General features: G+C 36.2%; 2 protein-coding genes across 13 annotated transcripts in view; one reads left to right on the top strand and one right to left on the bottom strand.

Moving 5' to 3' along the window:
- LOC145315429 (uncharacterized) overlaps positions 1-8529 on the top strand; it is a 54143-nt gene extending 45614 nt beyond the window's left edge. Inside the window, exons 15-19 of the mRNA XM_080155410.1 lie at positions 4658-4728; positions 6303-6345; positions 7004-7089; positions 7971-8062; positions 8486-8529. Coding sequence (XP_080011536.1) covers positions 4658-4728; positions 6303-6345; positions 7004-7089; positions 7971-8062; positions 8486-8529 — 336 coding nt within the window. The remainder of the gene's footprint in view (positions 1-4657; positions 4729-6302; positions 6346-7003; positions 7090-7970; positions 8063-8485) is intronic.
- A 430-nt stretch (positions 8530-8959) lies between these two features.
- On the bottom strand, positions 8960-16040 carry LOC145316871 (tyrosyl-DNA phosphodiesterase 2-like). Of its 12 annotated transcripts, XM_080157652.1 has the most exons (11): positions 15882-16040; positions 15357-15486; positions 14311-14440; positions 13572-13655; positions 13062-13215; positions 12509-12606; positions 11616-11768; positions 10719-11117; positions 10527-10590; positions 9374-9462; positions 8960-9214 (listed from the first exon to the last, which is right to left on the bottom strand). In XM_080157652.1, exons 1-8 carry the CDS (start codon positions 15987-15989, stop codon positions 10919-10921), a joined length of 1056 nt encoding a protein of 351 aa, XP_080013778.1. In that variant the 5' UTR covers positions 15990-16040; the 3' UTR covers positions 8960-9214; positions 9374-9462; positions 10527-10590; positions 10719-10918. The 12 variants fall into 12 exon arrangements, with proteins under 12 accessions (XP_080013778.1, XP_080013770.1, XP_080013771.1 ...); XM_080157644.1 differs by having other exon boundaries at positions 9374-9519; positions 10527-11117; XM_080157645.1 differs by having other exon boundaries at positions 10527-11117.
- Between the last annotated feature and the right edge of the window lie 11630 nt (positions 16041-27670).

Below are 27670 nucleotides of genomic sequence, written 5' to 3'. Positions count from 1 at the left end.
ATTATGGAACAAAATCTTAACCTAGAGGATTGAAGATTATGTTTATTTATATTTTTCATTCAAAACATTAAACATTTTTTATTAGTGTCATTTGAAAAGTAGATGATTTTCAATGATAGGAGGTAGGTTTAGTGACTATTCCCATTCAATATCTTTTGAACAGTTCCATTGAAATGACACCTTTACCGGATTGCACTCATCAACCGAACTGAAACCACTGCGGGTATACCAATATTTCAAATTCTAACCACTTACGTGCTAACCTTTTATAGTTAAAAAGACCATAAGACTCCAGGAGGCTTGGTGTTGCTTCGTGTACTAGACCTATCTCCACGCACCTTGAAACATACTAAGCTTATGATTGCAGTGTAAAGCGTTAATTCGCCCATCAGACAACCAACTCTCTGAGATGCACGACCTTTGTCTGAGAAGGCCAACTGTGCATGGTAACGAGTTGCGCCTGGGAACCATTTTTAACGTCTTTGTTATGACGCAGTGTCGGACCAAGATTTGAACCTATCACCTTCCCGACGACGAGCGGATGCGCTACGGTCGCGTGTCAAAAAAAAGACTATAACAGCGGCATAGCCAACTAAAATGACGATTTCAAAAAAATTGGAGTAATCCCATTTTGATACATAAGTTTACATATAGGAAGTTATTCTGAAAAGGAAAATAAATCCTTCCAGTGCAGGGGTTTTCAAAATCTTTAAATAAGATCTTAAAAACAGAAAATCGTTCTACCACTACAAATAATATCACACTGTGGGCTAGAATTGAATCAAGACAAAAGTAAGTGCCGAGCCCTGGGACCTATGTAGGGTGAAAATAGACATAAATCCTTGATGATTCCAGGTGGAGACAAAATATTTCAGCGGGGTCTTTTGGTTTTTTTTCAATTTTAAGTTCTGAAAAAAAATTTAAAAAAATATGAAAATCTTTAATAAAAAACAAACAAAAAATAATTTTTAATATTTTTTTTTATTTAAAGATACAAACAACTTATATAAATACTATAAGCTTTAAAAAAATCACAATTTTCAAATTTAGACTTTCAATATAAAGATTTGTAGAAAAAACCTAACAACAAATTCTAACATATTTCTGATCAACATAGCAATAAAACGTCTTTTGCAAAATCTTTATCATCACAAATAAATAGCACTTACTAAAGACTTTTTTTCATTTAAACTTATACTTTTCACATTGATTAACTTTAAAGATTGATTTTTTTAAAAAGAAAGGTTGCGTGATTTTTTTATTCATAATTAATTGCCTAATTTTGAGATTCAGATAAAAAACCTTACTGCTTTATATCATGGGATACTCTACTAGCAGCGGCTACGCCTCTAGTTGCATATAGGGGCCCTTAGGTTGGGGGGGAAGACGAACCCCCCTTACAATAACAGTTTTTTTTAATGAAAAAGTTTAAAACATTTATTTTGGAGAGTTAATTCTCTTGGGATAGTGATGGTACCCTTCCCCAAAATAGTAATAAACCTTACCAGGACATATAAGAAGCTACCATGTAAAGGAGAACCATATTGGTTCAGTAGTTAGTGAGATCCCTTGGTGCACAAAGACTCACATAGAACCTTTTACTTTATTATAAAGATACATATATACACAGAAACTCTACAATCAGAGTATGTCTGTTTGTTCATCCGTCTATATTTATTTCTTACTAGCGGCTACGCCCCTAGAGGCCTTTAGGGGCACTTAAGAGGGGAGGAAGGGGTTGAATTCTACAACTAGATTTTTATTTTAGAAAAAGTTATTTTTTGTGTGTTGTGGTCCTTTTTTAAGGGGCGATTTCTCTTGTCTTTCTTAAAAAAAGTTATAAACCTTTCAAGGACCAATGAGAAGCTACATAGTAAAGTAAAAAAGAACCATATCAGTTCTTAAGCATCAGAAAGATGGACAAACAGACATCAATCTATTTTGTATCATAAATAGTGCTTTAAAGCAGGGAGAGAAAAAAAATTTTCCTATGGTTTAAAAGTTATATCCCTGTATAAAAAAAATAGGATGTCCGTGTGTTTTTTCTGTGTGTGTCTAAAGTTCTTGCTAACCGCTGGACCAATTTGGTTCCTCTTTATTGACCTATCTTTTAGACTGATAATAGGATCAACATACTAAGGAGTAGTTTAGTGTCTATTAATCCTTATATAAAAGTAACAGTTTCTGTGTCTGTCTGTTTGTGTGTGTGTGTGTGTGTGAGGGTGTCTGTCGGGTCCGAAGATTCTTTGTAACCGCTTAACTGATATAGTTCTTCTTGGTTCCAGCTTTTCATGGTCCTGAGAATTTTTTAGTTTAGAAAAAAATGAGTTCCTACCCAACTTAAAAAAAAAAAACTTTTTCTTTTACATACTATAACTGAAGATAGGGGAGGGGTCAACTTCCCCCCACTTATCAAGGGCCCCTAGATGCCTCTATGGGCAAAACCGCTAGTGATAAAATAATTTTTATCTTGAATTATGATTAAATTATTCTTTTTCCAAATAATAAAATATAATTGTAATTATCAACCTCAAAGAATATCCAGAATTAGGTAATTTGATTTAACAAGGGAAAAAGACAACATCCATAATTAGTGAAGCTCTCAAGTTTAAAAGAATACAAATAAAGAAAATAGCAAATGTAACATACAGATACAAAAATATATTAATCAAAGCGAGATGGGACAATGGGCTGTTTATTAGACTAGTCCCCATAGTTTAATATAGCAATTTGTTATTCGTTGGCTTAACTACTTAGGGGACCTGTTGCGATTTTTGTTTGGTTGGATTATTAAATTAAGTGCCCAACGTTTCAACCATTAACTGAAACATACAGAAGGGTTATCCATGTATCATATTTGGGAATGTAAATCAATTTAGCGGTCATTGTCTTATCCTTTTAGATCCCTGAATAGTAATTAACAATGATCAATGGTTCTTTTTTTTCTATGTAGCTTCTCATTGGTTCTTGGAAGGTTTATAACTTTTTTTGGGAGGGTACCTCCACCATCCTAGGAGAAATCACCCCCTAAAAAAGGACCCCATTTCACACACAAAAAATAACTTTTCTTTTTAAGTCTAAAATAAAAATCTAGTTGTAGAATTCAACCACTTCTTCCCCTCTCAAGTGCCCCTAAAGGCCTCTAGGGGCGTAGCCGCTAGTAGCAAATAAATATAGACGGATGAACAAACAGACATACTCTGATTGTAGAGTTTCTGTGTATATATGTATCTTTATAATAAAGTAACAGGTTCTATGTGAGTCTTTGTGCACCAAGGGATCTCACTAACTACTGAACCAATATGGTTCTCCTTTACATGGTAGCTTCTTATATGTCCTGGTAAGGTTTATTACTATTTTGGGGATCCCAAGAGAATTAACTCTCCAAAATAAGTGTTTTAAACTTTTTCATTAAAAAAAACTGTAATTGTAAGGGAGGTTCGTCTTCCCCCCCAACCTAAGGGCCCCTATATGCCTCTAGAGGCGTAGCCGCTGCTAGTAGAGTATCCCATGATATAAAGCAGTAAGGTTTTTTATCTGAATCTCAAAATTAGGCAATTAATTATGAATAAAAAAATCACACAACCTTTCTTTTTAAAAAAATCAATCTTTAAAGTTAATTAATTTGAAAAGTATAAGTTTAAATGAAAAAAAGTCTTTAGTAAGTGCTATTTATTTTTGATGATAAAGATTTTGCAAAAGACGTTTTATTGCTATGTTGATCAGAAATATGTTAGAATTTGTTGTTAGGTTTTTTCTACAAATCTTTATATTGAAAGTCTAAATTTGAAAATTGTGATTTTTTTAAAGCTTATAGTATTTATATAAGTTGTTTGTATCTTTAAATAAAAAAAAAATATTAAAAATTATTTTTTGTTTGTTTTTTATTAAAGATTTTCATATTTTTAAAAAAATTTTTTCAGAACTTAAAATTGAAAAAAAACCAAAAGACCCCGCTGAAATATTTTGTTTCCACCTGGAATCATCAAGGATTTATGTCTATTTTCACCCTACATAGGTCCCAGGGCTCGGCACTTACTTTTGTCTTGATTCAATTGTAGCCCACAGTGATCAGGATAACAAAGTTTCAAAATTATACTTTTAGACCTTGAATAAAGTCTGAAGTGCATGAAAAAAGTTTGAAAAAAAACAACAAATAATTACTAGAATTGTCAAAAATTGCAATTCAATGAAACAGACGTCGGTCTAAGCTTGCGCAGTTTCTTTAGCGAAAATCTTTAATAAGATTTTAAAAACAATTAGGACTATTACGTCCAAAAGTTGCGAAGCTCATTTAAAGTTAAATATTTGCATGCATATATTAAAGCAGTAAAATTTTATAAATATGATTATGTTAGCAATAATAGTGATGCAAATCATCGGACAACTTTGCTGTAATTGATTAAATATCGACACAATAATTCCAGAATTGCGATTCTAACCGGTACCAAATTTAACCTAACCTAACTAAAATGAAAACATAAACACTAAAATCTACCCCACACCCTCTCTTCATTTCAATTAAATTTTGTTTTTAGAATATGGGAGGAGGGAGAAGTTTTGTGCTTAGTCGCGGCTGCCGACCCTTTTTTATTATGGAAAGCTTATAAAAAAAACTTGAATAAGTTGTATTTTAATACAGATAAATAAATTTTAGGCAAAAGATCAAGAAGGACGAACCCCACTTCATTATTCAGCAGCCCTCAATGATAGCGGAATTTTTTATAGGTAATAATCGATATATGTATTATTTCATGGATTTTGCACTAGATTTTCATGTAGTCTGATGAAGTGATGCTCGTGGCTGGCTAAATGAACCTATCTGCCCGATATATCGCCCCTCCTACTGGACTAACCAATAAATGAGGTCCATATTAGCAAGCTAAATTGAGGACAAATTTTCCCTTGCCAATATATCCACGTATATCCTATATTCAGTTAGGTAATCTTTTAGTTTTTATTTGAAGCTGCAATAATCAATATTTTTTGTATTGCTAAACCTAATTATTTTGTGTTTTTGTTGGTTTGGGCTAGTTAGAACTATACATCTTTTTAGCTTCCCTGTAAAGGATATCCTACTGTTAACATACCTCTTTAGATTTAGAGAGGGAGTGGAAATAGGTTGATCTAAAACCATTTCAAAATGTGTTATCTTCCGACTACAAAATAGTTTTAAATATTAATAGACTAAAATAATAGATCACATTTTATTTCTTTAATAACTGCGCTTTAAACAGGGCTCAACACTGACAGCCGTGCCTTGAATTTAAACACGTTTGTGTACAAATATCTGAATAGATGGATTGTTTGTCTGGGAAAAGGTTTAGACATCCAATTAATTTTGAAAGTTGCTGTATGACATTTTCATTGAGGCTTACACGCGGCTGCTCAGCTCTGCATTTCAACAGCTTTTCTTCGTTGAACCCTAAATGTTTTCCATTTATTTCCTTCATCAAATACAAATTTCTAGATAATTTCAATAAACTCCATGGAAATTTATTCATTGCATTTTTGAAAAACAGTATGAGACAAAATATTAGTCTAGCAAAACCTGAAAAAATACCGAACTTTTTGCAAACAAAAATGCAGACACCAGTGTTGATCAGGAAGGAAGGGGACATTGGGATGTTTATTACACTAGTTCCCAAAGTTTTCTTATTCGTTGCCTTAACAGCTTTGTGGACTTTTATTGAATTTTCATTGGTTGATACATTTAGTTGAGTGTCCAAACGTTTCAGACACTATTTGTAATCTACAAACTGGGTAAATGTTGTATCGTCAATTGGGATGTACATCAATTTATCAACCGTGCATTGTCTTATCCCTTTAAATCCCTCAATGTTGATGCTCTTTCATGATTGAAGTAAATATTTTTGTAATTTAGTACTATTTTTCACATTTTCATAGGAACTGTTTGTGTCGTATTTTTTAAATTTGCTGTATATTCAACTGCCGCAGCCACCGCCACAATGAGCCGCGTGGCTTTTACATCCATCCAAAACGCAACAGCCAAAAGTTTTAAATTTAGCAACTCGTCAGCCGCGTGGTTTCCTACACACCATCAGTAATGCGATTTTTTAAAACCTGAAGCTGCATTCATCCAGCGGCTAAGACAAAGCTTCAATCGAAGCCGCACAGAAAAAAGCTGGGCGGCCTGGATGCCATCACCCACACAACCACCCTCGGCAACACTTTAGCCACAGTCATGTAGCTGCTGATCCCTCATTCTAAACTTAAGCGTTGCATTTTTGACCTTTAAATGTTTTTTTTTATAAAATATTATTGATATTTTAAATTTTTAGATACTTATTAAAGTGTGGTGCTGACGAGCTTATACAGGATAAGGTAATTTTTCAGTAACTTTAAAGTTTGACCTTTACAACTAACTCTTATACCCAAGGAATAATTTTAATTAAGACGGTAAGCCAAACGAACATTAAAACTTGTAGCGTGTCAGAACTTTATAGACAGAATATTAATCTATAAGACTGAACAAAATTGTATATATTTTTTGCAATTATGTTCTGGATTGGGACATACTTACATATTTAGGGCTTGATCAATGATCATATAGTTGCTTCGATTATAATATTGTATCTTGTCCCAGGAATCAATATTCCGAAAGCCAGGGCTAGCAAAATTATCTGTACTACGATGCTATACATGATTTTTCAGTATGGCTTGGACTGGTTCTAATCGAGTGGATATTAATCTTTTTCGAAGTCGTACTGTAATAGTAATTTTATCGCATCGTATTATAAACATCTTTCCGCAGATATAAAAATGTACAATTTTAAGATTAAAACCAGTTTTGTTAGACCCGAGATGCCGAAGACCCGGGTTAACAAAACCAGAATTAAACTAATATTTTTTTACTATTCGTAGGAAAGTGTCTAAAATACGATACATGATTTTTCAGTATGACTTAAAACCGGTTCTAATCGAGTAGATATTAATCTGTTTCGAAACGATAATAGAAATATTAATCTTTGATTTTGTTTAGTACGGAAAGACGTCAAAACACTATGTTTACTCCCCTCACGATATTGATCTCAACTCTTTGGTCAGAAGATCATATGAGATGCCAAGGTGAGCAAGGATTGCAGACGGTAAAACATTATTTATCAATGGATATATTATTACTGGGATGTTGCACCAGATTTTTATGTTCTCTAATAAAGTGAAACTCTTAGTAGGATAAAATAACGATACCTCCCGTCCCCCATCCCATCCAACTGGTTGAACGAACTGGCCAACATATGAGTTATATGCTAGCAACCTAAATTGACAACAATTTTCCCCCTGTCACAATATCCACGTATATTCTACATTCATTTATTTATTAGATGCAATGCCAGGTTCTTTTGTTCAACCTATTTTATAAAAAAAAAGACCTACAAATCCTCATTCAGACGCATTTTCTTAAAAGGGGGGAGGCAGATGTGCCATTTTTGAAACCAGAAGTAAAACACGCATGATCTCAGCCCATAAAAGAGTTACAGCTATAAAATTCAGCACAACAGTTGCTTTTGTGGTGAACAATATGGAACTGTGAAGAAACGGCGTTGGAACCGCCTTTCCCGCCATTTTTTTTACTTTTTTCGCCAAATTAGACAGTTCTCAATCATCTGAGATAATCTTTTTTTCTCATAAAAATTTCCCTAATATTTGCACGGGACACTTAATTTCAAAAATATCAATATATGTAAAAAAAAATTGCAAGTGTAAAATCTTACAAGTGTCAAGTGAAAATATAAGGGAAATTTTTAGGGAAATCTCAGATAATTGAAAATGGTCTATTATGGCGAGAAAAGGCAAAAAAAAATTCGGCGGCAAACGGCGGTTTTCGTCGGTTCCGCCTCCATTTCTTCACAGTTCCATGTTGTACTCCACAAAATGAATAAAGTAACAAAATTACAAAAAAGAATATTTACAAAGCTCTACTAATGACAACAATTTAATTATGACAGGAGAAGCCAAATTGAGAAGAAAATGTTCCAGATGCCAGGTTTACAAGCTCAAAATTCAACACCCGCTCCGGCACAACCAGAAAATACAAAAGGTGACAATGTCTTTCAATTGTAGTTTTCAAAAAAGTTTCGGCACCCTTGTAGGAAGAAAAACCAGTAGGTCATACAGAAGCGCCGCCTAGTATAGCGGGACTGCAGAAATATTTTTTGACTTTTTATTTCGGAGAGTGGTTCAGTGTTATCCTCCCCCAAAACAGCTATAAACCTTCCCAGGACCTAAAAGAAGCTACACTGTAAAGGGGAAACATCTTAGCTTTAGACAAAAATAAACCTGCTACCTTTTTTTTTTTACAGGATTAAGGATATTCATCATAGTTTTTTTTTTCAGCGTGAAGTTACATCCTCTAATAATCTCATAGCCATCATACATCAAGCTTAAAAAGAAGTCAATGGAGAGAAAGAAAAGCATAAATTAATTTGATTTATTCCTTTCATTTAATTTGTTTATTATTAAGTATTAAAAGAGTTCGACTTTATATATTTTGAATATGAAAATTAAATAAAGCGATCAAATGCTATGTTAAAGTCAAAAGAACATAAATAAAAAATATTGTCAAAACATTTCTATGTTCAAATGCAGGGAGGGAGAGGGCTAGTCTCAATAACATTTCCTTATTCATTGGATCAATAATTTTGAGGACGTTCATTGAATTCTAGTCAGTTAGTTTAATGAGTCTCTAAATATTTCAACGATTAATTGCAATTTACAATAATAAGGGGTAATATGTGTATCAATATGGGGAAGTAATTCAATTTATAAGTTCTAATATTATGTTGCTGACCAGAATTAGCTTTAAATTAGTTTAAACTCTTTTGGTACTCATTCTTAATCAAATTGTTTTTTTTATTTAAAAAATTCTATTCCAAAAAACTTAGGTATGAAGCTAAGAATTATTTTCTGCTTTTATTTTTGTTAGAATAAAAATGCATTAAAGATCTTTATTTATTTTATAATACAAAGACATGAAAAAATCTAGTAATTATACAATGGTTTTTCTTACAGCACAATTTGATTACATATTACAATACATATTATAAAATGTGATGAAACCTTAACCGTGAAAAGATAATCAAAACCGAACTTTAAAACTGCTAAAAGAATATTGTTAGAATATTATCTAGTATAAATAATTGTGATGTTATATCGATAATTATACAAGATGACATATTTATAGAAATAAAATCTAAATATGAGCATTTTACTAATAAAATCTTAGTTAAAGTAAGTACAATCCTATCTAGGTTTGAGGTTAAAAGGCAAACTTAGGTTAGAATTAAAAAAGTGTATTATAAACAAAATCATATAAAGATATTGGTAAAATGCTTGTGATTATAAATATTACTTTTATTGTTAGTAGTTTTATTTTAAAAAATAAAAGAAAACCCTCTTTTTATCTAAACCCTTTATTTTAGTTATTTTATATAGGTGAAACTCAAGTTTTTTTTCATGTATGTACATTAGGGTGGGTCGATTTTGGACATTTTTTTTCTGAGGCCAAAGCGGGGATCTGCACTCAATTTATATAGATATAATACACCTCTGGGTGATTTAAAATTTATCCTAAGTCTTAAAACCGCTGACGACCAGACATTCAATTGTATAGCTATTTGTAAATGGGAGTCAAAAATTTATTGAATCAGAACTATGGCTTCATGGTGCTCCCTGGAAATGCCTTGAGGAGCTAAGTCAGGAACTTTTGTCCGTTTCAAAAAATCTCTTTCCTAGCCTGAGAAAATCTAAAAAACCTCTACAAATTGGACAATTCTCAATAAACCTTAAATTTTTTTGGTTTTTTAGTGATTTCTAAGGCTAGGAACGAGATATTTTGAAACGGACAAAAGTTCCTGATTCAGCTCCTCAAGGCCTTTCCAGGGAGCACCATGATGCCATAGTTCTGATTCAAAAATTTTTTTGAATGTCGTCTTTGCATACTAATAAGTAATGAATTATATTTTTAAGTGGTCGTGTTCTAAAACTCAATTTTTTAAAATTCTTTTTCGGTCAGAAATGTTTTTAGGGTTAATTTTATCTGTTGCATATCCCCGCGTTGTCTAATTCCGATATGAACCCACCCTAATGTACATTAAGATATATAAGTTTTCCGGAATTTTAATGTTAGGGGGAGATTTGAAATCTGCATCAAATTTTAAGGATTTTTTATAAAATTCGTTTTTTGTATAATTCTTTATCTAAAAGCGGAAATGCATTTTAAGTTAATTAATTTTGACCAATAGGATAGGACCTGCGCTCTAATTGGTTGAATGATGTACGCCATCCAATCAGAGCGCAGATTTTTTAAATCCACCAATCACAGATGCCAAAATTAAGTAACTAAAATTGCATTTCCGCTTTTAGATAAAGAATTATAGAAAAAACTAATTTTATAAAAAATCCTCAAAATTTGATGAAGATTTCAAATCTCCCCCTAACTTTAAAATTCCGGAAATCTTATATATCTTAAGGTACATCATGTATATATTTGGCAAAAAAGTTACCTTTTGGGATGTAGTTTACTTTTCTTTAAAAAAAATTTGGTGATGGAGGTCTTCAGGTGGTCTCCTGACAGGTAAAAATAGAATAATTTTTTGGGGGGAAAGACAAAGCCTGTGCTGCATTTTTACGCAAAAGTGTCGGAACTTCTTCCCCCTCCCCCCCTAAAAATCTCTTTAATTTAACTGTTTATTCACTGATTGGTCTGTTCTTGTTGAAAAAAAAACTTTAAGCGTAGGAAATATCACAGGAAAAAATTAACTGATTTTTCAAAAATTTGAAATGGAAAGCAAATACAAATTATGGGTAGGTATAGTCCCTTTCGTGTGATTGGACGACTCAAAAAAATCCGTGCAATATGCACAATAAAGTTTCATATACACATTTTTTATTATTCTTATGAATTTTGATTTAACTTAAGCTTGAGCATAAGACCCCAATGATCAGAAGGAAATGATTGAGTGCCATGGATTTTCTGGAGGCCAACGAGTCCAAAGTGTACAGCTGAACAGGCAAATGCTCTGGAGGGCTTCAGGTACAAACGGTCAAATCTGCATTTTGGCTTGAATTTGCCAGCCCATTCCAGATTTGTGTTTCTAAAAGTTGTAGATATATAAAAATCAGAATGGATTGAAAATAAAAAAACAATCCTTTGAAAGTTTAGCCCAAATTATTCCAACCCTTTCTACAAAACTTAACATGGGGGAGAAAAGTTATGCTAAAATTCCGTAAAAGTGTGAGTAGTAGAACGATAAAAGAGAGGGGTAGGTTTCTGGTAAAATCCGTAAAGGTTGTGTGCTATAAGTTAAAAACAGTAGTAGAACGATTAAAATTTATGCTAACTTTAATAAAAAATACATTTGTCTATGGTTCTTTTCAATAAGGAATACAAATATTTAGTGAATATTATCGTTCTACAACTGTTTATAAGCCTTAAAACTCACACCTTTACGAAATTTTAGCACAACCTACTTCCCCCTTAAGTGCGCATCTCAAAAATATCTCAAAATCTCACAGAGAATCATAAAAAATATTTTAATAATACTCTCAAAACAATGCTTGGATGATCGACGACTTTTTAAAAAAATTATTACCTCGTCATGTCCCAGGTATATCTGACCGCTTGCCTGGAGCCGCATTGTTCCCAGCAGTCCCTGGAACCATCGGGTGCTCCGCCACACGATGCCAGCTCCTTATCTCGCAGGTTTAAATCTCCGCCGAATAGAACATTTCTGGCTGGAGCAGTGCTAAAATAATTGATATAGTATAAACGTGGATATATTGACAAGGAAAAAAAGAGGGGTAAGTTTCTGGTAAAATCCGTAAAAGTTATGTGTTATAAATTAAAAACAGAAGTAGAACGATAAAAATTTTATTTATGTTAACTTTAAAATTTTTGTTGTTGTCTATAGTTCTTTTCAATAAGAAATACACATATTTAGTGAATATTATCGTTCTACTACTATTTTTAAGCCTTAAAGCACACACCTTTACGGATTCTACCAGAAACCTACCCCTCTCTTTGTCACTTTAGCTTACTAATGTTGACCTCATTTATTGGCCAGTTCGTTCATCCAGTAGGAGGGGAGGGAACAGAGTAAAGGGGGAGGATGGAGGAATCGTTATTTTTGTCATTATGAGTGCATCACTTTATCAGAATACATGAAAATCTGGTGTAAAATCTAAGTAATAATATATCAAATCAATTATCATATATGGCAATGCTGAGTTTATATTGTCTAGGTAGGCCACAAGTCATTATCTGGAGGTGGATGCTGACCACGAACGAAGTTTTCGAAGAAAAAACACACATTTTTGGAAGAGCCCCGCATGTATAGTGTAAAATGTCCCTAAGGGATGAAATATTTTTTTTCTTCAAAACAAAAAAAGGTGGGTTTCAGTGATCAAGTGGATTTCCAGTAAAAGCATCCTAATCTAATGTGACAACTTTAAGAGGAAAATTTGCTATTTCTAAAGCTGAACTTACTTGTTAATAATTCTAAAGCTTTGTTTGAGCTGAGCAACTCTCTCATCTGCATGTTCTGCTGTAGATTCTAAATGGGTGTTTAAAAGGTCCAGCTTCACCTAAATTATAAAAAGAATAAGTCAAAACAATGATGAAATGTCGTTGTCCACTAAGTATTATCAATGCTTTATTATAGTAGTAGAAGCAATAGGTAACATTTTTAATACAAAGTTTAAGATATTCCCATGAAGATTAGATTTTTAATAATTTGAAATTCTACTTAATGTTCAAAAAATACTTTTAACGTAGAATGAAATCTTCGAACTCTAAAAAATGTATTACAATGTCTACACAAAAAAAATCATACAATTAAAACATTCTTTGATGTTAAAGCTAATTAAGACGTTAGATATATATACTCATGTAGATATTAAAGTAAAACTTGTAGCTGGTTAAAATAACGATCTCATCATCCACCCCCCTTATCCCATCCCCTCCCCACCTACTGGATGAACGAACTTATGTTAACCTAAATTGACGACAATCTTTCCTTTGTTCACATATAATAATTTACCTGTCCACAATGAGCCTCAACATGAAGCAGATGCCTGCCCATGACAGAACCTGTGAAGGGTATGAGCCTGCTGGCATCCTTGTACACCCTGCCCCATCTCAGCAGGGTGGCCACAAAGTAGTCACCCTGTATCCCTCGTATAACCTCAAAACCACTGAAACATTTAGATAAAAAGTGTACAATAAAATGGACAGAAACCCCTTCCCCTTTTTTTGAAGTAAACAGAAAATAAAGAGAGGGTAAGTAATTTTTTGTGTTTGTTTATTTATTACTTTGGGTAATTTTAGGTTATATTGGGTACTGGGAGGGAGCTCTGTAGGATTCAGCCACCGCAGGTATAGGCTTTACAGTGCAGAGTTAGGACCCCCTGCAGGGGTTATTCATAGAAATATAATACCCTCGACTTGTTTTTTTAAGAAGAGGAGACCGGGGGGGGGGGGGGTCAGTGCTCAATAGGCACTTTGAGTGAAAGCACCGTTTTTTTCCCACATTTCAAAACTAGTTTCTAACCTGAGTTTACTCTTTATATATTCTAAAGTTTCTGGAATGACCTCTTGTAGGAAAACAATATCCGCTTTCTCATCTTCTATAATTCTATAATATACATAAATCTATGTAGGTATGCTACTGACTTACCCCTGAACAATGTGTCCCTATGGAAAAAATATATCCAACAAGCTATAAGATTTTGAATTTCAGCTTTCTTCCGGGAGGGAGGGGATATTTGAAATTAAATTATACTTGTACTCAGTACATTCGATTGCTTAGAAACGTTAGGTTCTTTTATAATCTTGTTTGATTCAAACTAGTGGTGTTCAGAATAACTTGTCAACAAATAATTCAAATTGATTACAAGATTAATGGGTAAATCATGTCCTTCAGCATATGGTGCCTTAGCCTATGAGGGATGCATCACGAGATCTTATTTTAGTGCATCTCTGAACCAGGCCTTGATTGATCGCTGTTCATGATTTATATGGCCAGACGCCCTTATAGACAACAAATCCTCTGATTGCAAGACCTTTCTCTGGAAGTCCTATCTGTGCATGGGAATAAATTTCCCCTTACTCTAACTGATCATGCCTCGCACCTGACATAGCAGCAGTAGGAACCACTTCCAAGTCTCTGGTTATAACGCGGAGTTTGGCCAATATTCGAACCTATCACGTTCACGACAACAAGCGTGTGCGCTACTTCTCAGTTGCGGGTTTAAAAAAGTGTCTTACTATGAATTCATGATTTTACTTACTTGCAGACTCCCTTGGTCCTCTTCCTGATATTCTTGACATCCAGACCATCAATATTCCAGGATATAACCGTCAACTCCTCGGGGGCCTGAGTTGTCAAGATTCCTTCTTTCAATCCTTCTTCTATACTTACTGAAAATTGGCGATTGATATTAGGGGGCACATATTTTATTCTTGAAATTTTGAAAACTACTTCGTATAAAATTAAAAATCTTTCGATTGTAGGCTGTGTTATTTTTTATTTTACCACCTTTTAAAGACATTAAAATACAGGGATCTAAAGGATAAGACAATTGACTGATAAATTGAGGTATACCTACACAAAATTACTACTTCTGTAGATTACAATTAGTGGTTGAAACGTTTGGAGACTCAACCAAATGAACCAACCAATCAAAATTAAATAAAAGTCTCCAAAGTTGTTAAGTCAACAATTAAGATAACGTGATTATAAAACTTGGGTTACTAGTGTATTTAACATCCCAATGTCCCCTCCCTCCCTAGATAAAATGACTGTTTGTATAAATATTGTTATAGTTTGTATATTGATAAAAAATAATGTCATACGTTAAGCTAACAATTACGATCATTTTCAATTCGTAAATAATATGGCAGAAATATTAGGTACCTATTTGTTTTTTTTTCAGTAAAAGGGTTGGCAATCCGTATCCGAATCCGGGATCCGCCCAATTTTTGGTCAATTTTGGAATCCGAATCCGTTTTTAATACCTATCGGATTCGGATTCTTAATTAGTAGACTAAAATTAGCGTCTTGAGTTTTTTCTTTCAACTCCCCCTTTTTGAAGGCAAAGATTATCATCATTATATATAAAATCTTTAAAAATCTGGTTCGATTATCGGAAGTGAATTATAGAGAACACCAAGAACATTAATTTTTAGGACATATGTAGCACTTAAATTTAAAAAAGCCTTTTAAAATATTGCTAGAATCCGGAATCCGCCATTTTTTGGATGGATTCTTGTAAGAATCCGAATCCGGTCCAATAATTTGACGGATTGCCATTCCTAGACTAGAAATATTAATTACTTGGAATTTGAGATGATGATGATTGTTGATTTGATTGTAAGTGTATCTGTAGAGCCATTTCATGATCTTGTTCTTTCACCTTATTTGTAAAGAAAGTGTCCAGAGCTTGGTTCAGGTTCCAATCGTGTTCCTATAATAGTTATTTATCGCAGCGTATTATAGACAGCTTAGCTATCCGCGGATATAAAAATGAAAAATAATTAGATCAAAACTGGTATTGATTTTATTATTTTTATTCTAATATTCGTGGAAATTTTTTAGGAATACGATGCTTTACATGATTTTTCAATATGGATGAGAACTGGTACTAATTCAGCGGATATTAATCGGTTTCGAATGATAATAAACAAAAAAACCTCGTGTGTTTGATCAAAGTTATTGGTTGAAAAGTATAGACACTACTTGATTGGAACCAACCAATCAAAATTTTGGTACAAAATTAAGAGTCCAATATCTCCTCTCTCCCTACGTTTGATAGAAAAAAATTTAAACTTTTTTCATTTGAATGAAAAGGCTGAAGGAAACCTGTAAAAGTTGTTGTGCCAGAGCCTCATTTGTATTAGTTACTCCTTCAAACTCCTTAATAAGTCTTTGAGCCGTTGCGGCATCGGGAATATTTTCATCATCACTCATTTTTACATCAATTTTATTAATATTAGTTTCTGAAAAATAAACATTAAAAAATTTAACAAAATATCATACATAATTTGAGTATTTTTAGTCAAAGTTTACACACTGTGTCATAGAAAACCAGATATGTTTAAGGTATTAACAACAATAAAATGAATATAATTTCAATAAAAATAAATCTTTAATGTAGGTATGAAAATCCAAAATTTGAAAATTGCAATTTTCTTGCCCAATACATTATTTTACAGCAAAAAAATTCTACGTTTTTTTATTAAAGCAATTAAGTATTTTTTAAATAACAACTTAACAGAATATACAATACATATATCAAAATATTTTTAAAAGGGGGGGTTTTTTAATGCAACCATCTCGTAATCAGTGAGCAAATGGCACTTAGAATTCGAATTTCGATCTGAAATTTCGCATGAGTAATCCTTGATAGGTCTATTTTCCCTAAATCGAACAAAAAATTGGAAAAGTAACGGCTGGCGGCTGCAGCTCAGCCGTTTAGCCGTTTTTGGCCTATTTTTAGGGCAAATTCATCATTATTTACGTAGGAATCAACTTTTTAAAACATAGTTTTGGTTTAATTCATATTAAATGATAGCAATAACCATTTTTTAAATTTCTAGTACCAGCTGCTAAACGGCTAGAACCGGCTGAAAACGGCTGGGAGCGGCCAAGAGTATGAAGAGTAGATAGGGCTTGTGACATGTCTAGGGGTAGGTTTTTATGGGTGCTGAGCTCAAAAATACTACTAAAAATAGTGACCGCCAATCCCTATGGCAGCTGGGTAACAGCTGCAGCTCAGCTGCGAGCGGCCAAGAGTAGAATGAGTAGATAGGGCTTGTGACGTGTCTAGGGGCAGGTTTTTATGGGTGCTTAGCTCAAAAATGGTACCAAAAATAGTGGCGGCCCATCCATGTGGCAGCTGGGTAACGGCGGCAGCTCAGCTGGGAGAGGCCAAGAGTAGAATGAGTACATAGGGCATGTGACATGTCCAGGGTTAGGTTTTAATGGGTGCTGATCTAAAAAATACTACCAAAAATAGTGATGGCCAATCCATGTGGCAGTTGAGTAATAGCAGCTGTGACGTGTCTAGGGGTAGGTTTTTATGGGTGCTGAGCTCAAAAATGGTACCAAAAATAGTGGCGGCCAATACATATGGCAGCTAGGTAACAGCTGCTGCTCAGCTGCGAGCGGTCAAGAGTAGAATGAGTAGATGGGGCTTATGACGTGTCTAGGGGTAGGTTTTTATGGGTGTTGAGCTCAAAAATGGTACCAAAAATAGTGGCGGCCAATCTATATGGCATCTGAGCAACAGCTGCAGCTCAGATGGGAGCGGCCAAGAGTAAAATGAGTACATAGGGCTTGTGACGTGTCTTGGGGTAAGTTTTTAGGGGTACTGAGCTCAAAAATGCTCCCAAAATTAGTGGCGATCCATCCATATGGCAGCTGGGTAACGGCTACAGCTCAGCTGGGGGAGGCTAAGAGTAGAATGAGTAGATAGGGCTTGTGGGCTGTAGCTGTTACCCAGCTGCCATATGGGAGCCGCCACTATTATTGGTAGTATTTTTGAGCTCAGCACTCATAAATACCTACCCCTGGACACGTCACAAGCCCTATGTACTCATTCTATTTTCGGCCGCTCCCAGCTGAGCTGCCGCCGTTACCCAGCTGCCACATGGATGGGTCACCACTATTTTTGGTAGCATTTTGAGCTCAGCACTCATAAAAACCTACCCTAAGACACATCACAAGCCCTATCTACTCATCCTACTCTTGGCCGCTCCTAGCTGAGCTGTTACTCAGCTGCCATATATGGATTGGTCGCCACTATTTTTAGTAGCATATTTGAGCTCAACACCCATAAAAACCTACCCCGAGACACGTCACAAGCTCTATCTACTCATTATACTCTTGGTGGCGCGCAGCTGAGCTGCAGCTGTTACTCAGCTGCCATATGGATGGGTCGCCACTATTTTTGGTACCATTTTTGAGCTCAGCACCCATGAAAACCTACCCCTAGACATGTCACATGCCCTATGTACTCATTCTACTCTTGGCCTCTACCAGCTGAGCTTCGGCCGTTACCAAGCTGCCATATGGATGGGCTGCCCTATCTAATCATTCTACTCTTAGCCGCTCGCAGCTGAGCAGCAGCTATTACTTAACTGCCATAGGGATTGGCCGAAACTATTTTTAGAAGCATTTTTGAGTTCAGCACCCATAAAAACCTAATCCTGGACACGTCACATGCCTCATGTACTCATTCTACTCTTGGCCTATCTGGTCTGCGTCCATTACCCAGCTGCCATGTGGATGGGCCTCCACTTTTTTTGTTGGCATTTTTGAGCTCAGCACCTATAAAAACCTACCCCTAGACACGTCACAAGCCCTATCTACTCATTCTACTTTTGGCCGTTTGCAGCTGAGCTGCAGCTGTTACCCAGCTGCCATATGGATTGGCCGTCACTATTATTAGTAGCATTTTTGAGCTCAGCACCCATAGAAACCTACCCTTAGACATGTCACAAGCCCTATCTACCCTTTATACTCTTGGCGGCTCCCAGCCGTTTTCAGCCGGTTCTAGCCGTTTAGCAGCTGGTACTAAAAATTTTAAAAAATGGTTATTGTTATCATTTAACATGAATTAAACCAGAAATATGTTTTAAAAAGTTGATTCCTACGTAATTAATGATGAATTTGCCCTAAAAATAGGCAAAAAAACGGCTAAACGGCTGAGCTGCCAGCCGCCAGCTGTTACTTTTCCAACTTTTTGTTCGATTTAGGGAAAATAGACCTATCAAGGATTACTCATGCAAAATTTCAGATCGAAATTCGAATTCTAAGTGCCATTTGCTCACTGATTACGAGATGGTTGCATTAAAAAACCCCCCCTTATTTCATTTTATTTAACAAGAGTTATATATTATTAAGTATAAATATTACGATTTTATAAAAAGATTAAATAACAAATAATATTTATATAAATACAATTAAACTAAACAGAAAATAAACGCAACTGTAATAATGTAAATGTAACTAAAAATCTATTCGTTAGGGTAAGGGGGGGGAAGTTTCGGTAAGGGGCTATTCTCGGTAATTTCGACCTACCTTCATTAAATGACCTTTTTCTCCATATTCCTTTCAAATGACAGAAAAAAACATAAAAGCAAATTTGTTCCTTATTAAATTGCCTACAAAAAAGTATAAAATGAATTTTTTCTGAGATGAATATTAAGGGTACTTATTGGGTCTCAAAGTCGGACGAAAAAATTTTTTTTTCCAAAAATTTTTTAGTAGGTGTGTAAAGATCGACCTACACAAAAATTGGTAAGATCTAGAGCTGATCTGAAAAACTTTTTGAACTAGAAATTGCCCGCTTTTTCCAAATCCGTTGAGAGCTTTAAAATCGGGTTAATATTTTTTTCAAAAATGACCAAAGTTGGCGCCGGGGGAAAAATCGGTAATTTCAAAAGAAATTAAAATTCAACTTTTAAGGTCATGTTTTCATGTTTTCTTTTGTCAAATCTATTATTCCATATGGACTTTTTAAGAATTAGGCCTAAAAATGAATAGAACAGATAAAAAACAAAAAAAAAATTAATTTTATTTTTTGAATCAAAATTTTGCGAGGAAAAAATCAAAATTTCTGGTCCTTTGAGAAAAAAAATATTTTTGACATAGGAGGAATAGTCCGATCTTTATGAATTTTTTTGTGGTTAATCCCAATCACCTATACTAATTATGATTTTTTACGCTTGTTTGGTCGTTTGGCCTTTTTTCATCAAATTTTTTAAGGTTAAAATGTAGTCAAGATTTTTTGCAAAGATGACACTTTTGCTTCAAATTCAATTTTTGAGGTCAATTTTTAATCAATTTTCATGTTTTTTGGGCTAAATCTATAGTTCAATGTGAGCTTTTTAAGGATCAGGCCTAAAAAGTAATAAAATACGTTTTTTTCTTATATTAATTTTAAGTTTTTTAAAAAAAAAATTTCGAAAAAAAAAATCGAAAATTCGCGTCTTTAAAAAAAAATAATTTTTAACATAGAAGGAATAGTCCGATCATTATGAAAATTTTTGTGGATAATCCCTATAACCTATACTAATTATGATTATTTATGTTCGACTGGCCGTTTGGCCGTTTTTCATCGATTTTTTTTAGGTTGAAAAAAATTACCGATATTTCCCCCGGTGGTGGGGAAATATCGGTAACTTTTTTGCGGTCAATTTCGGCCAACTTCTAAAAGTCCTAGGATAATGTCCTTTTAGGACCTGATAGTCCTTTCCGTAAGCTTTCTACTGGTCTTGGTTTCATTTGAAAATATTAATATTTACCCCATTTTTTTTCAAAAAAACCGAAAAAAAACCGAAATTTCCCCCCCCTTACCCTATATTTTTTTATATATACATTAATGCCATAAAGGTACTCGCATAATAAAAAGGATATCATATAAGTGAAATTTTCAGAGATAGAAGGAATTGTACAAACATCTAAATATGAATATTTTTTGCTTCTCTTTTTTACTACGTAATTTTAACACGAAATATATGAAACGAGGGGTATAATATAGCCTCTAAAACCTATACTGAAAAAAAATTTCTTGTATGATTAAATCTGATCTATAAACTAAAATTGAAATTAAAACGAACAAAAAAAGTAGCTAAAGTAGTGAAATATTCTTCGTGAAACTATCCCTCATGACTGGTACGTCATATGAAGGAAGGATAAATGGACTGTTTATTACTCAGGTCTCCAAAGTTTTAATATAGCTTTTTCTTATTCGTTGGTCCAACGACTTTGGGGGATTTCATTGAATTTTGCTTAGTTGGTTAATTTAGTCGCGTGTCCAGTCATTTCAACCTTTAATTTTGGTTAACTGAAGGGGTAATTTTGTGTATGATCTTTAGGGATGTACATCAATTTATTGGCCATTGTCTTATCCCTTAAGATTTCTGGGTGCGTAGCCATTTCAATTCACATGTGCATTACATTGTAACCCAATGAAATAATATATTTCATATTGTGCGTACAAATGTTCGGTGTACATTCAATACCGCATATTCTTACTTTTTCATTGTCAAATATCTATAATACAAAGTAGCTTGATGTCTGTCCGTCTGACCGTCTGTCCGTCCGTCTGTCTGTCTGTCCCTTAAGATCTCGGTAACCACTGAACCGATCGGATTCTACTCTTCAGGGAATATACCTACTGGTCCTGTGGTGGTTTTAGGCTATTTTCTTGGGGGGTGGGACACCCCCAACCCCCCCAAAAATAAAAAAATCCAACCCCCAAAACTTTTTTTTTACATTTTTTGTAAAATCTCAGTAACTGCTGATCAATTTGGGCTCTACCCTGTAGTATTTATCTGTTTAGAGGCTCAGAAACTCCTCCCTATCTATGCCTATGGATTCCCCCCTCTGGCTAGAGGCGAAGACTCGAACCTGCTACTTTCTTCAACGAGAAACAAAGAAACCTAGTTGTAGTTTATATTATTAAATTGGCTTAATTTTCCTTTGAAATTTGTTTCTTTTTAAATTTAAAAGACCAATTTATTTAAGTATCAGACTAGAAAATTGTTATTTATGTATTTGGCCACGTTAAAAAATAATTTAAGATAATTAAAGCAAAACTCCATCTTTTTTACACTGCGTGGTCAATCCTTAAAAAAGATAGATTCAATAAAAAGATTTGTTTGTTAACAATTTATATGTAAGAATCTTGTAATGTTAAATTGTAAATCCATTTGAATTTTAACAGTGAAAATGAAAGGCATATTATAATTTCAGAAGTCAAGCAAACCTATTAAAATGAAACTCCAAGTACTATGAGCTTATTGCAAGGTAAAAACATTTAAAATTCTACAATTAGATGAGAGAAAGACAGCCCATAAAATAATGAAAAGAAAACGGGGATAGGTATAAATAGAAATTTGAAATTCAGATGTTAACAAATTTCCAATCTCATGTGAGCTAATTTAAGGATTAACGGGAAACGGTTCTGTTGATATTGCAACCTGGGACGGCCGGGAAGCTGGACTTGTGGACTTGGACCTTCGTGGGCCTCAACTAGCCATTGAGGAGCTGCTTTAACCCACAGAATACTAGGTAACTAATTTGTTGTTGGAACAAATAAGAAAAATTAATAATCATGAAGAAAAGAAACTTGTACAAGGCATATTTCTCCTCCATGCTAATGATACTTTCCTTTTTAAGGATTGGACCCAGTATTCAAGACAAACTGGTGTAGCTAGAAACGGCTCCTGCTACAATTAAAGGTACGGTTCTTCAATATAACAACATATAAGTCTAAACAAAATTGCTCCAAGAAAGATTTGAAATTCACATATGCCCAATCCTTAAATAATTTTCCACTAAATTATTATCTGCTAGTCATCTTATGAAAGCCAATTTTTAGAACACTCTGTGGTGAAGAAAACTTGAACGCCGGCTTTGTTTGAAGAGGCTGGTTGAGGATCTCTGGTGTAACATCTGGGCCAAGTTGAACGTGGAGATAAAGACCTTGCGAAGTAAGTTATATTTAAATAAGCTCAATTCTTAAAAAGTACTTGTTGACAATTCAAAATGACTCTTATATTCAAGTGATAAATGCCTAAGAATTTCAAAGTAGAAAGCCCAAACCTTAAGAAATTAAACATATTTATTGTAACTTTTAAAAATAAAGAAACTGTTGTGTTTTTTACTTATTGGTTTATTTTTCTTTCAGGTTTGTTTTAAACCGTTGTAAACGTGTATCAACAACTTCAGACTAAATCTAAAATGGGTCTGCCAGTTTTGGGCCAACAGAACAGACCCCACTGCCTACAATAACCTGGGTAGGACAGTTTAAAACAAAACTATCGTCCACCCAGAACGATAGATGCCTTCGGATATTGACAGTGACTCATCAATCCCTAAGTCACCTTCACCGTCACCCATCCATGGTTACCGGTCGAGTTCCGTAGACCACCCCGAAGGTATACACCAGAGAGTTCAGGCCAACATAGAATCAGGGCTGAACGATTTCCGAACAGTTTCAAGTTCTTCTACACCACGCGTCACTAGAAACTTGGACAGAAATTTAACATTTAGTTATAGTGACATATCCCTGGCGGGAATAAACAAATTACGTGAATCACCCAGTGACGAGCCACATCAACGTTTAGACAGCTTGAGAACTGTTTTTAGCCAGGCTGATAATTTGCACAATATAACTAGTTATTTTGTGCCCGAGTGTTCTGCCGAAACCGGCGAAAATACTAGTGCTGACAACACTCAGAGTGAAAGTGATCGGCCAGGGTTGGCCCTTAGTGTTGAAACAGTAAGACAGCGGCCGCAAAATCCGCCGCCGCCGCCAAATCCGCCGCGCCGCCGCAGCATGGCGCCGACTAGTGTACAAAAACATTTGAGTTACTGTGAAAAAAGTGTTTTTATTTGGAACAATAATTATAGTTTGTTAAACCCAAAGACAGTGCCGTTAAACCAAATTGACCGGCTAAGTGATGAAATCCAGTCCGTCGTCGCAGACTTAACGTCAGCAATCTTGTATTTTCAAGCAAACGATTTACCAGAAATCTTCACAGATGAAATGCAAGAATCGGCTAGAGGTTGCTTGTCTGATTTCAACACCTTCCGAAAGACAATGTGGGATGAAGGTGATATCAGGAGGGTAGCCGCCGTCACGGCAGCTGCCGCCGCCGCGCCGCCGCAGACCACCGCCTCGGTACCCAACCCAGCTGCTGCAGTTGCAGCCCAGAGAGTTGTTGACAACAAGGAAAGTGTAAAAGCAACCGCCTTCTCAATCATTGGTGGATACAGGGAGTTGGCGCGGGCCAGAACCAGTTCTACTCAAGTCCTAAAATCTTATGATGTACGATTTAAGCAGCTGAGTGAGCAGAACCGTGATTGTCAGAAAATGATTGATGACCTTGTTAAGTGTGGGACCCAGTGTGGCGATATAACGTCGGTAACGGACCTGGATACATTCACCCGTGATTTGTGTACAGCCCAGAGGTTGTGTAGAGAAAACATAGCGGCTTTGCATGACGAACTTGGACTCTTGGCCGGGGTTCAGGATGCTGGAATAAACCATGTGAAGCTGACGCCGCCAAAATTCTCTGGCGAATATTCGGCGGGCAGCCTTGATTTCTACTCGTTCAAGACACAATTGGACCAGTACTTTGACCTCACTGGAGGCTTTAGTGATGCTGAAAAGTGTATGAAACTCAAACTGGAATGTGCGCAGGGCTATGCAAAGGAATGTATTATGGTGTACGAGTCGTATAAGGATGCTATGGACCAGCTGAAAGTTGTATTTGGCAAACCAGAGCTGCTGTTCTCATCTAAAGTACAAGAAATCAAGTCATTTGGAAATTGTCCTGACGGCCTTGTGGACAAGAGAAATTGGGTTTTGAAGTTAGAACAGAAGTTAAAGGCTTTAAAGGCGTTGGCAGTCACCCATAAAATCAACGACCTGTTTGAGAGTTCTAACATTCTGGCGGTCATCTTAAGTGCACTCCAGAAGGATGACAACCATAAATTTGAAAAAGTTCTGATTAAGCAGAAGAAACTGGACCCATTGAGCCGCCAAACAAAAAGTGTTATTATTGATAAGTTGCTAACCTTTTTAAGTGACTTGTCATGGGAGGTGACGGCCAAAGTCGATATTGCCATAACCTCCGGCGGAAAAGGTTTTTATGACGTCACCAAGGCAATGAAGATGGGCGGGAAAACGGTACACAAATACAGCGCCATCCCGGGCGGGGAGCCCGCCGATCCTGTTGATGAACCTGACTATGAAACAGCTGCGGGCCTGCCCCAGCTGCCAGCCACCAGCCCCGCCTGTTCCACACCTGCCGCCAGTACCCCAACCGGCGCAGCTGCGGCCCATATTGCTGCCGACAAGAAAAAGGTTCCCAAAGGGAAGGAAGGTAAACAAAGGACAAATCAAGTTAGTGATAAGCCTACTATAATGATGAACAAGTCTACCTACCCTAAAGAAGTAAGGTGTTCTCTCTGTGATAAGAAACATGTGTCCCTCGCCTACTGTGAAAAGTTCCAAAAGATGTTGGTAAAAAGAAGGTTTGGTGCCTTGATAAAATCAAAGTGCTGTTATAAATGTTTACGGTTGGATGCTGCTTTTGACTACGACAACCGTGAAGAATGGTTTAAGGAACATGCTGAGTTTTGTGACAACACCTGGGTCTGCAAGGTTGGTCAATGTGAAAGCAAGGACGAGATGTATAAGAACCACATACTGGTCTGCTCGAGACACATAAATGAAAACATGGAACGTGAAACAGAGTTTAAGGCCAGCTTGGATCAAGGAAAGTTGGGCACTGACGCAAGATTTTTCTTCGCTACCTACCATTCTGCTGGAACCAAGCCAAGTTGTGATGAGGCTGCGTTTGCGTCTGTTCATGATGGTGCAGGAGATGTTCACATTGAGCCTGATGTAAATGATTGTCCTGTTTATCTTCTCCAATATGTTGCTGGTAAACATAATGAAAAACTGTTATGTTTCTATGATAGTGGATGCTACAATGCCTGCTTGTCAGAGCGAGCATATGCTGCGCTGGACACTGTTACTGTCAGCCCCGGCCCGACAACCCTGGAAGTAGCCGGCGGCACACGAGTAACGTTACCCTATGGAAACGAGAAGTTTTGGCTGGAGTTAAATACACAGAAGGATAAAAAGTCTGTTGCAACGTTACAAGGACTGAGAATGGTGGAAGTTAGTTGTAAGTTTCCTGTGTGGCCACTGGCAGATGCCTGGCAAGAGATAGCTACTGCGTACCAGACTGTACATCCTGGAGCTGACCCGCCAGCCGTCGAGCCCGATATTGGCGGCCAACAGGTTGATATCATGGTGGGTATTCGTTATTCACGTTATTATCCTGTTCTAAAGTTCACCCTTCCTAGTGGATTATCCTTGTATGAAGCCAAAATACGAGGATATGGCGGCCTCCAAGGAGTGTTGGGCGGCCCCCATTCTGTGTGGAAAAGTGTTATGGCCAATTCCAACTTTTTGGGAGCCAAGGCATATCTTAGTTCTGAGTTTAAAGCCTTTGATTTCAAGTGTAAAGCTCTATGGTGTGATATGGGAGTCTTACATGCAGACCAGCCCCAGGAAGTTAGCCCGTCCGGTGTCTGTTATCACCCCCAACCTCACCCCCACCCCTTTTTGGATGAGGACAGCAATTTTGTTCAATGTATTTACGCAGCTGGTCCTGGAAAGATGTTGCATGAATACCAGCTGATTGACGAAATCGGTTCCCAGCTTGGCTATCGGTGTGTAAAGTGCCGCAACTGTTCTGTCTGTAAAAAAGGTGACTTTTTGGAGGAAACCTCGCTTAAGGAAGAGGCTGAGCAGCACCAGATTGAAAACAGCCTTGTGTATGACGAGAACCAGAAGAGACTGTTTGCCCACCTACCGTTTACGGAGGACCCAGAGACGGCTTTGGTCGACAACACTTATATTGCAGAACGCATTTTAAGTTCCCAACTGAAAATTGCCAACAAAAGTGAGGAAGCAAAGAGTGAAATCCTTCAAAGTTTTAATAAACTTAAAGACAAAGGTTTTGTTGCGCCAATTTCTTCATTGTCACCAGCAGAGCAAGTCATGGCCAACAAGAGTGGCTTCACCATCCCCTGGAGAGTGGTCCATAACAGCAGCAGCCTGTCAACGCCGACGAGGATCGTGTTTGATGGTTCCAGCCGGACTAAAACGGGCAAGTCCTTAAACGATATATTGTGTAAGGGCACCAATCAGCTAGGTAACTTGCTTCATCTGTTAATTAGCTTCCAGTGCGGAGCCGCAGCCCTGACCGGAGACATAAAAATGGCCTACAACTCAATAAGATTGTTTCCTCAGTATTACAGGTACCAGAAATTTTTATGGGTTGATAACCTGGATCTCATGGGTGCTGTCTGTGTTTATGTCGTCCTGACTCTTATATATGGAATAAAAAGCAGTGGAAACCAGACTATCCATGGATTGACAGTGGTTGCAGATGTTGCAGAGGCAGATAAACCAGATTTGGCTATTGGGGCTGATACTGTACGCAACAAGGCTTATATGGACGATTTGGTGGCGGCCTATGCTGATAATGATACACGGGACAAGGCAGCAGAGGCTGTGGTTGAGGTCTTGAGTTATGGCAATCAAGAGGTAAAGGCTATTACTAAAAGTGGCGAAGCCCCGTCTGAAGCTGTATCAACTGATGGTGAATCTGTTGGAGTTCTTGGATATATTTGGAGGCCTCTGGATGATACTATGGCCCTGGATATTAAACCCCTGTATTTGGACAAAGTAAAGAGAGGAAAGCTCCCGGAGGTGGTGACAGGTGACATTAAGGAGGCTCTGAGAGGTAAATTTACAACAAGAGTTGCGCTCAGTAAAACGATGGGCGTTTTTGACCCGCTGGGGTTAGCTGTCCCCAAGACGTCAAAATTGAAGGTTGACCTAAATTATGTCTGTTCGTTACGGTACGAGTGGGATGTTTTGTTACCTGAATCTTTGCTTGACACCTGGGTTGAAAACTTAGAAATGATACAGGAGCTGAAAGACCTGAGATTTCAACGGAGTATCTTCAATAATCATGTGAATGTGGCAGCTGGTGTTGTCTTAATAGTCTCAACAGATGCAAGCAGCAGTCTGGCGGCAGCTTGTGTTCATG

This window comes from Acartia tonsa, chromosome 4 (genome assembly GCF_053477335.1).
Source record: "Acartia tonsa isolate MP-2025a chromosome 4, ASM5347733v1, whole genome shotgun sequence".
Taxonomy (NCBI): Eukaryota; Metazoa; Arthropoda; class Copepoda; order Calanoida; family Acartiidae; genus Acartia; species Acartia tonsa.
This window is presented reverse-complemented; position numbering and strand designations above follow the sequence as displayed.

What these genes read in the sequence shown, in the direction of transcription:
- LOC145316871 (XM_080157643.1), bottom strand. Translation starts at nt 15,989, where the DNA reads ATGAGTGATGATGAAAATATTCCCGATGCCGCAACGGCTCAAAGACTT. An exon ending in TGGCACAACAACTTTTACAG is followed by an intron (nt 15,487 to 15,881) that starts GTTTCCTTCAGC and finishes TAACTATTATAG; the next exon opens with GAACACGATTGGAACCTGAA. An exon ending in ATCATCATCTCAAATTCCAA is followed by an intron (nt 14,441 to 15,356) that starts GTAATTAATATT and finishes GCCAATTTTCAG; the next exon opens with TAAGTATAGAAGAAGGATTG.